Source organism: Alexandromys fortis, unplaced genomic scaffold (assembly GCF_014885135.2).
Source record: "Alexandromys fortis isolate MF-2015 unplaced genomic scaffold, M_Fortis_MF-2015_v1.1 scaffold_23, whole genome shotgun sequence".
Classification (NCBI taxonomy): domain Eukaryota; kingdom Metazoa; phylum Chordata; class Mammalia; order Rodentia; family Cricetidae; genus Alexandromys; species Alexandromys fortis.
Window position 1 is genome coordinate 5,322,091 of NW_026067907.1, and position 13,467 is coordinate 5,335,557.

General features: G+C 45.8%; 1 protein-coding gene across 4 annotated transcripts in view; it reads left to right on the forward strand.

The window, feature by feature from the left end:
- Arid1b (AT-rich interaction domain 1B) overlaps positions 1 to 13,467 on the forward strand; it is a 355,383-nt gene that overhangs the window by 95,496 nt on the left and 246,420 nt on the right. For all 4 annotated transcript variants that reach the window (XM_050135732.1, XM_050135733.1, XM_050135731.1 and 1 more), the window contains exon 3: positions 11,820 to 11,969. In XM_050135732.1, coding sequence (XP_049991689.1) covers positions 11,820 to 11,969 — 150 coding nt within the window. The remainder of the gene's footprint in view (positions 1 to 11,819; positions 11,970 to 13,467) is intronic.

A 13,467-nucleotide genomic window follows, 5' to 3' on the forward strand; every position in this document is an offset into this window, starting at 1 on the left:
GTCGGGGTCTGTGCAGGTGACTGTTGGACCCCTAGGGTTCCAGAGGTATGTTCAGTAGCTCATTCCTACACACCCAGTTCTTCCTGAGTTGTTACTGTTAGCTTCTGTTTTTTAGAGATCTTGTCGTGAACTCTGGGTAGCATTCATAGGCCTTTCTATAATTCTTTCTGCCAAACTTGGTAGAAGTCAAATGGCCTGGAGCCTGGGCCCTCACACAGCAGCTGGGCCTTAAAGTCTGGTGACCTAGAGCCTGGGCCCTCACACAGCAGCTGGGTCTTGCTCCCCAGGCAGTGACAGTCAGGTCCCTGGGACACTTCGCTCGCAGGGAGCCATCTGGAAGAGCAAAGTAAGCCACAACCTGCCCTTCTACCCATCTTTGCACCGTACCACACACACTCCCTCAGGGTCTGTGGATGTGAGCCGTGGAATTCTCCTGCTTCAGCATCCTGAGGATTACAGGTTCTAGTGTGTATAGCCACCTCAGCTAGATTGTTATTATTTTTTTTTTTCAATTTAAAAAATGTAGTTCAGGAGTCTGGAAAGATCCTTCAATGGGAAAGTGTTATCTAAACACGAGGACCCGATTTCAGATCTCCTCCACATACATGTAGAAAGCAAGAGATAAAAACTGAACTGCATGCGTCCACAGAACAAATGTGCTTGTGGACTGTAGAGTGCTTGTGTAGCATGCGTGACCCCAGTGTTACGTGAGCCATTGGTGTGACGCAGACCTGCCACCCCAGCACTTCTGGGACGGGGCAGCAAGATCAGAAGTTGAAGGTTATCTTGGTTCGAGCTGACTTTGAGGCCAGCTTGAATACTTGAGATATGTCAAGAAAGGAAAAGACAGTGGCTGCGCACCACTGACTTTCAGCCTCTGCTCGCTGCTCTCCTTGTCTCACCTCTGCCCTCCCCTNCCCCCCCCCCCCCCCCAGCACTATGACCTCCTTCTCCCTGTTCTCAGCACAGGACTGAGCTTCCTGGCCACCTGCTTTGCCCCTCAGTCTACTTTGAGACTCGAGGAGCTGCCATGCTTGGGGCCAGTCTGGTTCTCTTCATTGTGTTTGTGGTGTTTTTCCTCTTGTACATTGTCTTCACCATATTTGACACTTCAGGCGAGTGCTCCTCTCTTAGCCCATGGCATACTTAGATGCTGTACATTTCAAAGGCCATATTTCAAACACCACAGTTTTTAATTTTTTCAGTTTTGAGATAGTGCGTCTTTTCTGCTGATTTTGTATGTATCCATCTCCTTTTCGTGAGAGAATGGTGGCTAGAGAGGGTGTGGTGTGGAAACTGCCTGCTCCTTACTCAGGAAGCTGGAGGCTGCAGGCAGCAGTCATGGGCCTGACGTCAGATCATCCATAAAAACAAAACAAAGATCGCTTCTCGGCCTTTTGGCTAAGATCAAGTGTAAAGACAAAGTGTGACATCAAATGGGACTCTGTAGAATGTTTCTGTGTCATTTAAAAATAGAAAGCATAACGCAGCCTCAAAGACTATAACTAAATACCACTCACAGTCACATACAGGCATACATGTCCACTTATATAGTGCATATACATACCACACACACACACACACACACACACACACACACACCCTGTGACCGACAATCCTGAAGGTATCATAAGATCAGCAGTGATTCTGTCTTTCCCCTGTTCCCTGGCTGACTTCTCTTCTGAGTAAGGTGCCAGCTGCTGCTCTTTTGGCTCTTTTAAAATCGGTGGGCTCTGTATCCCCAGCTCCACTCAGGATTTATCTCAGGGAGAACAGCCTTTTTAATTAAATATTCCTCGCACGTGGTCCCGTCACACAGCTACAAGGCTGACATTGCAGCCTCAGCAAAGGTTATCTCTTGAAAATTCCCAGAGATTCCCCTTTGGCGCATCCATGTTGCAGCTGGGTTTATGTAGGAAAGTGGAAAAGCTCTTGACTTCTCTTCCTGTGCTATATAAAGCTAGAATCACTGCCAGAAGGGCAGGGGGGAGGGTCGACAGGGGTCATAGACTTTCAGAGTCTCAGTGTGGTAAGCAGAGTCTTCTCGTGTGCCTGTGAGAAAGTGGGGGCTGTGAGACCATGAGCACACTGCAGCCTGGCTTTGGTTTTGAAATCTCACTGGAACCCCTGCCAGTCTTATGTGTGTGCAGAGTGTGGTCACACACTTGTCACACCGCAGGTCTCATGTGTGTGCACAGTGTTGTCACACTGCTCGTCATAGGTGTGTGCACAGTGTTGTCACATTGCTCGTCATAGGTGTGTGCACAGTGTTGTCACATTGCTCGTCATAGGTGTGTGCACAGTGTTGTCACACCGCTGGTCATAGGTGTGTGCACACTGTAGTCACACCGCTGGTCATAGGTGTGTGCACACTGTTGTCACACTGCTGGCCATAGGTGTGTGCACACTGTTGTCACTCCACTGGTCTCGTGTGTGCACACTGTTGTCACACTGCTTTGACTGGGTTTTCTACTAAGAAATCCTGTTTTGCTGGGCGTTAGTGGCACATACCTTATTCGCAGCACTCGGGAGGCAGAGGCAGGTGTATCTCTGAGTTCGAGGCCAGCCTGGTCTACGGAGCAAGTTCCAGGACAGGCTCCAAAGCTACACAGAGAGACCCTGTTTCGAAAAGCTAGAAAAGAAATTTGTGTTTTACAGATTCGGAAGTACCTGTCAGAGTTTTGGCAGTGATAAAATAAGAAAGCTCTCCAGCGAGACGCCTCCTTCCAAGGAAATGAGCTCAGGTGTTTTCTTGAGCCAGCACATTCTTGGATGGAGATAATGGAATTTCCTGAGGAGGTGGTGCAGGCCTTTCTGCTTTCTGGTCGCCTGTGCTGAGCAAGTGTCCCTTCTGTGAGTGTTTGCACAGATGCCTTTGGAGTCCTTTCTCTTTCTGTCCACGAGATGACCTCCGCAGAGCATCACTCTGTGGGGCTGTGTTCTGCGTTCATGCATTGCTAAAATGACTGCACAGTTCGGGGAGTGGGGAGAACACATCTCATGTTGTGAAGCTGAAGTGTCAGCGCTTGCCCTCAGAGCGTGGCTGCTTTCCCACTATATAAGTAATAAATAGGTCCGCAGGCTCCCCGGTGGACTGTGGCTCATGGAAGACAGTGCAATGCTTTCTGGGTGCTGTCTTCACCAGTAGGCAGCAGCAGTTGGTAGTCTTGACTTCTGCTTCTCCATCTTACCAAATTTACATACATAGGAAACTAGCAATCTCTCTCTTTTTTGAAATTTATTTTTCTTTTATGTGCATTGGTGCTTCGCCTGCATGTATGTCTATGTTAGGGTGTCAGAATTTGGAGTTACAGACAGTTGTTAGCTGCCATGTGGGTGCTGGGAATTGGACCTGGGTCCTCTGGAAGAGCAGTCAGTGCTCTTAACCGCTGAGCCATCTCTCCAGCTCCTGATCAATCTGGGGTAAAATTTATTACCCTGTGATACACATATACTTTTAGCCCTGAAGTCGAATCTTTCCCTTTTGTGCTCACGTTTTATCTGAAGACAGTGCGGACTGTATAGACCTAGGTATCCATGTCCTCCGTAGCTACATAGGAAGGAAGTGTTAAAGCAAACACATGATTAGGGTACTTGAATGTAAAGCTACAATTATACACTTGATGTTAACTTTGTACACAGTAGGACTTTTGTTCATCCTGGGTCATTATGGAGGTAAGTATTTCGCTGCCAGTGAAAGTCTGCATTTTATGGATCCTTAAATAAAGCTTTAATTGGTAGATGTGGAATGGAAGGTGGAGCTTGTACACTGAGGTGGGAGAGGAGAGTCTGGAATGTTAGTGAGGGCTCTTTTTAAAGGTAACAAGGAGGGTCATCCCATTCTTTTACAGCCTGGAGCCTTTTGCTTCCAAATCATTCATGCTATTTTAGCCATTTTAAGGACTAACTTACCAGAATTGCTTTCAGTCAAGAGACAGAGGACTGCAGAGAACAGGGGATTGTGATCTGGTAAAGGCATTGGCTCTTCTTGGTTGGCCATACATTTATTAATCTAAGTCTGTGCATGAGTTAGGGCATATCCATGAAGCCTGAGTTCATTATGAAAATTAGAAAATTTACCACTTTGTAAAATAGGTATTAATGTTGCAGAGTTGCTGTCCAGAAGAGGTAGTTGGGCTGGAAATACAAATGAATGTAAGAAGGGTCTAAATAAATTCATGCTAATATATTCATAATGGTTATTAAGAGTAAATAAAGGCTCTTCTGGACATATCCCTGACTCCTGGAAATTGAGGTTACAAGAGACACTGTCTTTTAGTTCCCACAGCTGTAAAGCAGATTCACTCTGAGTACACGGGTCCGGCTTGTTCATTTGCACTGTGATTTGTTAAACAGAGAACAGTTGCACCTAGAGTAAGCCCTGAAATTTCGTAGGCAGTGAATAACTGTAAAGAAGCCCAAGCAGTATAACGATAGGTGTTATTTCATTTGTTTATATCTGTAAAATCTTAGGTTGAGTGTACCTTGCTGAGAAAGTTTAACAAGAGACTTGTCATTTTAAAAAGGCTGTTGCTAGTAACAGGTGAGGGCTTTTCACTGTTTCACCTCTGTAAATGTAAATCTACTGTGTGGATGGCACAAAAAGTTTAAATTTCTTGGTGAGGGATTGGGTGGATGGTTTGCTCAATCATCCCAGGTATGTTGTATCGTTTTGAGTTGGATAGCAGTGTTTGTGGTGTAGAACCTTCTGGGAACCACGGAGCAGACAGAGTGGGGGTGGGGCCCACAGCAGCCTGAGGGACCTGGAGCTCCTGTCCTCTGCCACCTGCCACAGCGTGGGTATGAGGCCGCTTTGAGGCAGGCTTATTGTGCGGTGTGGATGATGAACGCAGCACCTTTGTTGGTGACTTTTCTTTACACATAGAGAACTGATTTGAGGAGGTTGTGGAGTAGTTTCTCCTTAGGTGAGCCTTAGGACAGGGTCTGTTTTCTTGTGAGGAAAGAGCACCTGGGTTGTTCATTCTCAGTTGGGGACTTGGATTGAATGACTGCCCTTGTTAATTCCATTGCCTGCCAGCTCCCTAGTTTGGGTGGCCATGTTGACACTGTAGCATTCTTGCTGCAGCTGGTTCAGCCGGGCATCGGCTGAGGGTCTGGATTTCTTGCTGTGTGAGACTTTTAGTTTCTCTCATGCATGGAAAGTATTTGACATTTGTGTGAACTCAGAAGCCAGGAGAACTTGTCTCACCTGAGAGGAGCTGTTGAACTGAAGATGTTTTCTGTAGTTTGACTTCCTGTTGTGTAGATTTTACCTGGGAGGGCCTAAATCTACTAAGGAAAAACAAATTACAGAGATTTCTGCTATTAAAAGTAAGTTGCTACAGTATACTTTTTATTGACTTAGCAGACAACAGTGGTAAATAATCAGAAATAAATTGCATTTTGTTCTACAATTATGAAAAAGTCATTAATCAGGTTAAGGATTTGATAACACTTCCACAATCTGTAGATAATTTTTGTACGCACATGAGCCCCCAGATTTTTACATTAAAACAACATTGTTTATTGCTTTGCAGTTTGTTACCTTAAGTCCTGGCGCACGAGGACTCCACGTGTTGTCTGTAGTGAGAAGCAGTGTGTTCAATGGCACTGTCATTCCCCCCCCATGAGTCTCTTGATGGTCTTTGGGTTTTTAGGCTCTTCTAAATTTTCAGCAGGCAGAATTAAACTCCCAGCCATGCAAATGTTTGCTTACTTGCTTGATTTTTTTCTCTTAAGATAAATACGTAGACACATAATCCAAGTACAAAAGATGTTGCTTCTGTACACTTTGTGTCCTCGCCTAGAGACCTGCATTTTTATTTGAATAGAAGTCCTGATTGTTCCAGTATGCCCAGTTGCTCTCTAACTTTTGTTATATGAATTGTAAACCTGAAAATACCCTTAAGCATCTATGAGCAATCTACTTAATAGTCAAATAGAGTCTGCCACATAAGCAAGGCAGGAAGGAGACATTGGATATGTTCCATATACGTGTATTACAATGTCTTACCAAACAGTAAAAATGTGAGGTCAACAATCTAGATACCTTTTCTCTATTAGATGTAGATGTATATTTTTATAATATTTTTTCAGTATGATTTACATATATTACAATACCCAGAACATTTTGACAAATGTCCAAGTATCCATGAAACTATCCACTAATTAAAGATAGTTTTATTACTCCCAGAAAGTTCCTAGTGTCTTGCAAGCTGTTGGCTTGATTTCTGTGGTCTTAAATTTGAACCTCATATGGACAGTTCGGTGTAATGAATGTATATGCATTTAGGATTCTGTTTTTCTTTAAACATCGTTCTTGAAGTGCAAATGCCGAACTGTACTCCTGTTATTCGGGAAAGCAGAGTGACATGGCACTCATTAGATTCTGGCTACTGGGCCGTTGCTCGTCTGGATGCTCCTGAGGAAGAGGAAGCAGCATAAGGCCAAGTTCAGATCAGGACAAAACCCACTGATCCGGAGTAACATAAACATCTGTGCAGAAACAGAATCTACAGTGTATACATTTGATTGCTTTAGAACCCTGAACAGAAGTGAAGTAAGTCAGCCACGTGTGTACATGAGTGTGTGTTTCCACTCCCACGAGAGAAGCAAGCTTACCCGGGGGTGCGGAGTTGAATGTGGGACAGTGGCAGCAGGAGACTGGATGGAAAGGGCTGGAGTCGCCGTTGAGTTGGCGCAGCTCCGGCTCTCGGTGATGAGTCTGAAGATGGACAGCATGCTAGTTGTCTGATTTTGTTAACTTGACACCGCTGGTATCATCTGGGAAGAGGGAACCTCAGCTGAGAAGATGTCTCCCTAAGGAGGCCAGTAGGCAGGGCTGCGGGGCATTTTCTTGGTTAGTGATTCATGTGGGAGGTGGGCACCCAGGTAGTCCTTGTTGTATTAAAAACCAAGTTTGAGTGAGCTATGGGGAACAAGCCAGTAAACAGTGTTCATCTTTGACCTCTGCTTCAGTTCCTGCCTCCATGTTCCTGCCCTGACTCCTTCATGGTGGACTGTGGCTTGTGAGCCATCATACCCTAAAGTGATTTTGTTCTTAGTGTTTATCACAGCCATAGAAAGGAAGCTGGGCCAGAGGCTTTCATGTTTGCACAGAAACTGGAATGTACTGAGGAAATTCACTCATCTGAGATCACAAATTAGCTTGCTTAGGGTTCAGAAGCAGGAAAGTTTTTGCATATTGCATGTGTAGGTGATGCATGTGTGACACTCTTAGTGTTCCCTGTTTGCAAGTTGTCTTCCCGCAAAGACGGCATAAATGGCTGGGGTGAGTAGATAGAGGTGTGCAAAGGCAAGATGGCCTTGGAAGCTGGGTGGGGTCCCAGCCTTAGATTGCTAAGGTGCTTACTGAGTTGGGCTGTCAGCTCTTTCACATGTTTCCCAAGCTGCTTTGGAGATAGTCATCCTGGTCTCTTGTTTATCTCACTGTGGAATCAGGGCTGTGGTATCTAATAGGTGTTCTGGGAGGTTCTTCAGTGAGTTCTGTCTCAGATCGAGTAATCCGCACACACTGAAGATTTAAGCCAGAAAAGCCTGTGAAGTTTGCAGCTCTGGGTTGGGGCCATGTGGCTGTGTGAGGTCCTTGGTCAAGGGCAGAGAGGCCCTTAGCTTTGTAAGGATTTCTGGGTCCTTGAGTGTGCTCATATTACACGCTTTATTTCTACAGCCTACTTAGTTTACCCTAGAACTGATTTCCTGCAGTACCTTGAAGGGTTGGTTTCCCATGTAGGAGGGTCAGGAAAATGCTGGCTAAGATTAGCAGCCCATAGGACTCCTGTCAGTGGAGAAGGGCCACAGGGGAGCCTGCCCCAGGCAGATCCTACAGAAGGGCTCTAGGACCCTCTGGGAGTCCTCAGCTTGTGTCCTGTCACCACCCTCTTCGTTTCAGGTGGGGAAGGGTACTAGTTGGAAGCAAGATCGTCATTTTAAAATGTAAGATTAAAAATTTAAGCATAAGAAAAAAGCATAGATGCACGTGAAAACAAATATCTGGTGTAACTACACTGAGATTTTAGATTTTTCCACCTCAGTGTCCCTCTTCCCCTCCTCCTTCTTTCCCCGCAACTTTCAGTCTGCCCTCTCAACCTTCATTCTGTCCCCAGGGTCCCATATCTGTTAGGTAAACACTATCTTTTTTCTTTTTGTTTGTTTGTTTTGTTTTTGTTTTTCAAGACAGGTTTTTTTTCTGTAACTTTGGAGCCTGACCTGGAACTAGCTCTTGTAGACCAGGCTGGCCTTGAACTCACAGAGATCCTCCTGCCTCTGCCTCCCAAGTGCTGGGATTAAAGGTGTGCGCCACCACTGCCTGGGTCATGAGGTCAGTGATAAAGAAGAAGAAGGGAAACTTGAGTGGTTCATTAATTTTTTAATATGAGCAGAAATTCCTGGGCCTGGTGAAGGAAAATGTGGGGTCCAGAGTGCCCTTCTGACACAGACCGAGACTTGTGTCTTCATTGGGATAATGTCCTGGAGAGAACACTTGAGGCCGGTGCATCACCTTCAGATACGCCTTCCCTCTCTTCCCAGTAGAGTACTTAGACACATTCAGCTTTTTAAAGTTGTCATTCTGTGTGTTTATGCAAGTGTAGAAGTGTCTAGAAGTGAGTGAAAGATTCTTTTTAAAAGTCATGAAGACCATCAGGCCCCAGATGTTTGCTGGAGAGCTTCCGTTAGCTCAGTCCCGTGATACTCTATAGAAGTAGTCATGGACTGATGCCTGGTTACCTGATCGGATGTGAGGTGCTGCTCCAAGCCTTCATTAAAGACCTCCTGCCAGTGGCCGGAGGGAGCCTGGGTTCCAGATCTGGTGGTACAGATGCCGTCCGTGTGATAAGTTTAGATTTTACATGCTGATAGCTGCTTCCTTAACTCATTGCTAACACTCGCTCATCAGATAACATTGCTGTGAGGTCCTAGTCCAGGGGCATGGCTTTGGTGTGGGAGCAGATACCCAAACAGTCCAAGGCCGACCCCATAACATAACCAGTCATTATCCTCATGGTAAAACAAGTTGGTCAAGCCCGAGGAGGATGATAATGGTAAGGTTGCCTGCTCTGGGCCAGGGTGACCCGAGGCAGAAGTTCTATAGCCCCAGTGCTCAGTGCTCAGCTCGTGGTACTGTCAGCCTCACTTGCTTGTCAGTCTGTAATCTTAGTTGATTCCAAACATGGTGAGAACAAGTGAGAGTCCCAGGACCGTGTGGAGTCAGCATGGATGTACAAGGAGTTCCTCACGGACACATCCTTTGTCCCTTCAGCAGTTTGCTTGGGCTTCTCAGGCCTTACTCAGCACCGCAGGAGTAACAATGAGTTACACTGGGGCCAAACAAGGCTGGGGTAGAAAGAGGAGTACCAAGTCCCCCATGGCCAAGAACTGAGAAGGAGACAGTGGCTCCTGGACTTTTGTGGTCTCTGTTTTAAAATAGTGCTATTTCGTTTAAGAAGTCTGCAGAGAAGCATGTAGTGTTTGAAAACTCCACTTCTAAACTGACCAAAACAAAACCACTGACCATTCAAGAGCTGAGAGCCTTCACTTAGGCAGTAGGAATTACTTATCATGGTGAGAAGTTGGTTCTTAAAGCAGCGATTAGTTAATGCCACGTTGCAGCTTGTAGTTCGATGAGGAGCAACAGCCTTGATATGAACACCTTCATAGCGTCCAGCTTGTGAAACTCCCAATAGCCCAATTTTACAGCTCACACGGTTGACACAAATGATGGGATGGGCCATACTTGCTGTTGTGTAAGACAGAGGCCCGTCTCCCAAATACCACTTCCATATTGTGTGAGAGACTTTCCGTACACCATAGAGTCAACATATTAGTGCACAGCTCCTCAGAGAGTTGCTGGTTGTGTTGACAGAGGCTTACAGTCATGTAACATGGCCGACATGTTATCCTTGCTGCTTCAAATTGTACAAAGGCGCCATATGAAATCCTGCATTAGATACCAAATCAGACATGTGAGCATTTAATGGAGGGGAGCACACGTCTTCCTGATGCGGGTATTCTAGAATGTAGAGTTGTACTACATGTGAAATCCTGTATTGAATACCAAATCAGACATGTGAGCGTTGAATGAGGGGGGGTGCACGTGGTCCTGGTGCGGGTATTCTAGTACGTGGAGTTGAACTATATGAACAATTTTTGGTTTAACTTGATTCATTGTGAAATATCAAACTGTAAAATAAAGCAAAGATTTCTTTAATGGTATTATTATTATTATTATTTTAAACTTGCCTTGTCTTAGCAGCCTAGGCTATGTATGTGAGAAGCCTGTGAACTGTTTTGACCATATTTTCTGCAGTTATTGCAGGAAGGCTTTGAAAAATAATTGACCTGGGTTAAAAGGAACAGGAGCATTGGCTTTTTCTTTTCTTTTCTTTTTTTTGCATTATTTTCCTTTGATTCCATTGTATGTGCTGTGAATTTGTGCATTGTCTTGGAGATAAACTTTTTAGTATTAAAAATTATTTTTTTGCCTTTTTTTTTACTTATTAGAATGGTTGTAGATAGTTTGGCTCTTCAATGTGGATCTGGTCCTTTGGTTTCTGAAATGTGTGGGCTCGCGGGGCTGAAGTTCTTGGAGTTCTCTCACGACCATATTATGATGTTATTAACAGGAGGATAACGTCACCATCCCTAGCAGCTGAGTGGCGCTCTGCCTCACTGCCTGATCTTGTTTTTCTTTTTCTTTCCTGCTCTCCCAGTTGGGTTGGGGTTGGGAACACAAAACACGAAACCAAAACAAAACCCAACAAGTCTATTAGGTGTGTGGGGATTGCTTTGAAAGAAGGTAGAAAATACTGTCAGTGTTGTAGCTTTTGCACAAGAGAGGACTTTTTTTCTGAGCAGTGAGTGACTTAGGGGTTTAGGTGGCAGGGCACTGGAGACAAGAGTGGTTTCTTCTGGCTTGCTCTAGCTCTGCTATCTGCAGTGCAGGGTTCTTTGTTTTTGCCTGCTCTGTCAGCTAAGAAATCTATTCTCTATTGGATGGGTATCTGTCCTTCAAGAACACACATTGGGCATTGTGTTATTTGATATAGTTAGTATCTTCTGTATATTTATTATCTTTCCATTACTAAGACAAAGTCTGAGGGAATCCTCTCAAGTAAGGAAGCAGATTCTTTGGCTTCCAGTTTTGAGGGCACATGATTGGTTGGCCCTGTGGCTCAGGGTCCTTGATAGACCACACAGCTTTGTGAGAGCACATGCTGGAGAAAAGAGCTTACTGCATGGACAGCAAGAGAAATGAGTGTGCAAGGGGTTGGAGTCCCACTGTTCCCTCTGAGAGTGCCCCATTGTCCCGCAGGCCTCGCGGGAGCTCCATATTCCTGCACTTGGGCCTTTGAGGCACATTTAAGACCAAGGGGTTTGGTTTGATGGTAATGAGTGCACTTTCCTTATAGTGTATTAGTAAGTGGAGGTGCTGACGTCATCAGCCCACATCTGTGAGAGGCTGAGAAGCATGTTCAGCACACTGAACCCGATCACAGCCTTCCTACAGTGTGAGTGAGTTAGCCTGGACTGTGTGAGCTCATCACAAGTTTGCTTGGGGGCTTTAAATGACCGCTACCCCTAGACATTCATGACAGTGTCAGAACGTGATACCTGATAAATGTCACGCTGTCTGTTGAATCCATTGATGGTATGTCAGAAGCAGAAAGTCAAGTTACCGAATGAGAAGAGGTGTAAACTCTGCATTGTGTCTCCCTTCACACGATGGCGTCAAACCCCTATTCGAGTTCGTTTACTTCCATCTCTTCAGTCCTCATTTGCTCCGTTTGCTTTTCTTACAGATGCCGCCGCAGTATGGACAGCAAGGTGTGAGTGGTTACTGCCAGCAAGGCCAGCAGCCATACTACAACCAGCAGCCGCAGCCCCCGCACCTCCCGCCCCAGGCCCAGTACCTGCAGCCCCAGTCCCAGCAGAGGTACCAGCCACAGCAGGTGAGCGTGACTGCTGCCCCCAGGTCCTGTTTTCTCCTCCAAGTATGTGTTCAGAGGCTGACTGTGCCCCGAAAATCCTCCTGCCCTTTAGGAGTTATTGGAGGGGGGTGCTTTGTGTGTGTGTGACAGGGTTTTTGTGCGTAGCCCTGGCTGTCCTGAAACTAGCTCTGTAGGCCAGGCTGGCCTTGAACACCCAGAGATGGCTTGCCTCAGTTTCCTGAGTGCTGGGATTAAACTTGTGCGCCATCACCCTGCAGGAAACGGGGATCTAGCCCTTCTTCTCACTGCTGCCTCTCCTCTCCTCACCGCGTCCTACACAGTGAGGTGAAACTTGCAGGAACTGCTGCGCTCCTGGCTAGTGGCAGCAGAGAGTCACTCATGTCACGTTCATCTGTGTTCTGAATCTTTCCGCCTCGGGGAGGCCCCACAGGAGGGTTTGCAGGTCAAGTGACCCTGCTAGATGGCCTTTTATCTTGGCCTTTTCAGTCTGAATGTTTAGGGCCGCAGCATGGAGCATGGTTACCTTGGAGCATTATTCTCCTGAAGCTCAGTCACAGTACACTAATATATGCACAGAATGGCCAGCCACCACGCTCTAAGACTCTGGTCTTCCCTTTGCTGCCTGGCTTCCTCTCCTCTCTACCTTTGATTCTCTGCCACGGTTCTCCTGAGTGCTGGGACTGTGCGCTGCCACAACGCACATCTAGTTTCTGGTTGAACTTAGACGAATTAAGGACTTGTTTTGGAGGCAGGGAAGATGATGGCTGAGCAGGTAAAGGCACCTGCCTGAGCCTGGTAAGCTGAATCCAATCCCCAGGATCCATGTGGTAGAATGAGAGCAGACTCCCAACATCTGTCCTCTGACCTCCACCTGTGTGCACACTCACACGTACATAAATGTAATAGAAATGGAAAAGTATTTGTTACTGGGCCATATATATATTTCAGCTTACACAGTTGAGAAAAAATAGTATAAGATACATACATATTCGTTTGATTCTGTTTCATTTGTTTTAGACTGTGGCTCTCGAGTGGAGTGAGATGGAACAGCTGAGAGAGAGCCTTGCTCTGTGCCCAGCTGTGCCCAGTAGCTCCAATCTCCTACAGAGCAGCCTCCTTGCATGCTAACCTTTTCCTCCGTTCTCTCTCTTTTGTGGGATGGGCGTGGTAAGAAGGAATATATGTGACACAGGCTTCTCCATTTAAGGGCTTTTTGATGGAGTGAAGATTTCTGACCTTAAGTTAAATATGTAAACATGTAGAGCTTAATTTAAAAAAAATGTGTTGTCTTAATTATATGTGTGTGTGTCTGTCTGTCTGTGTGTCTCTGCAGTTTGGTACACATGTGTGCAGGGGAGTCAGGTCTCTTCTTGAGCTGGACTTACAGGTGGTTGTGAGCAGCCCTAAGTGGGTACTGAGAATCTAACTTGTGTCCTGAAAGAGCAGCAAGTGCTCTTAACCGTGGAACTTCATTTTAATTGAATGCATTCTAAAAGTG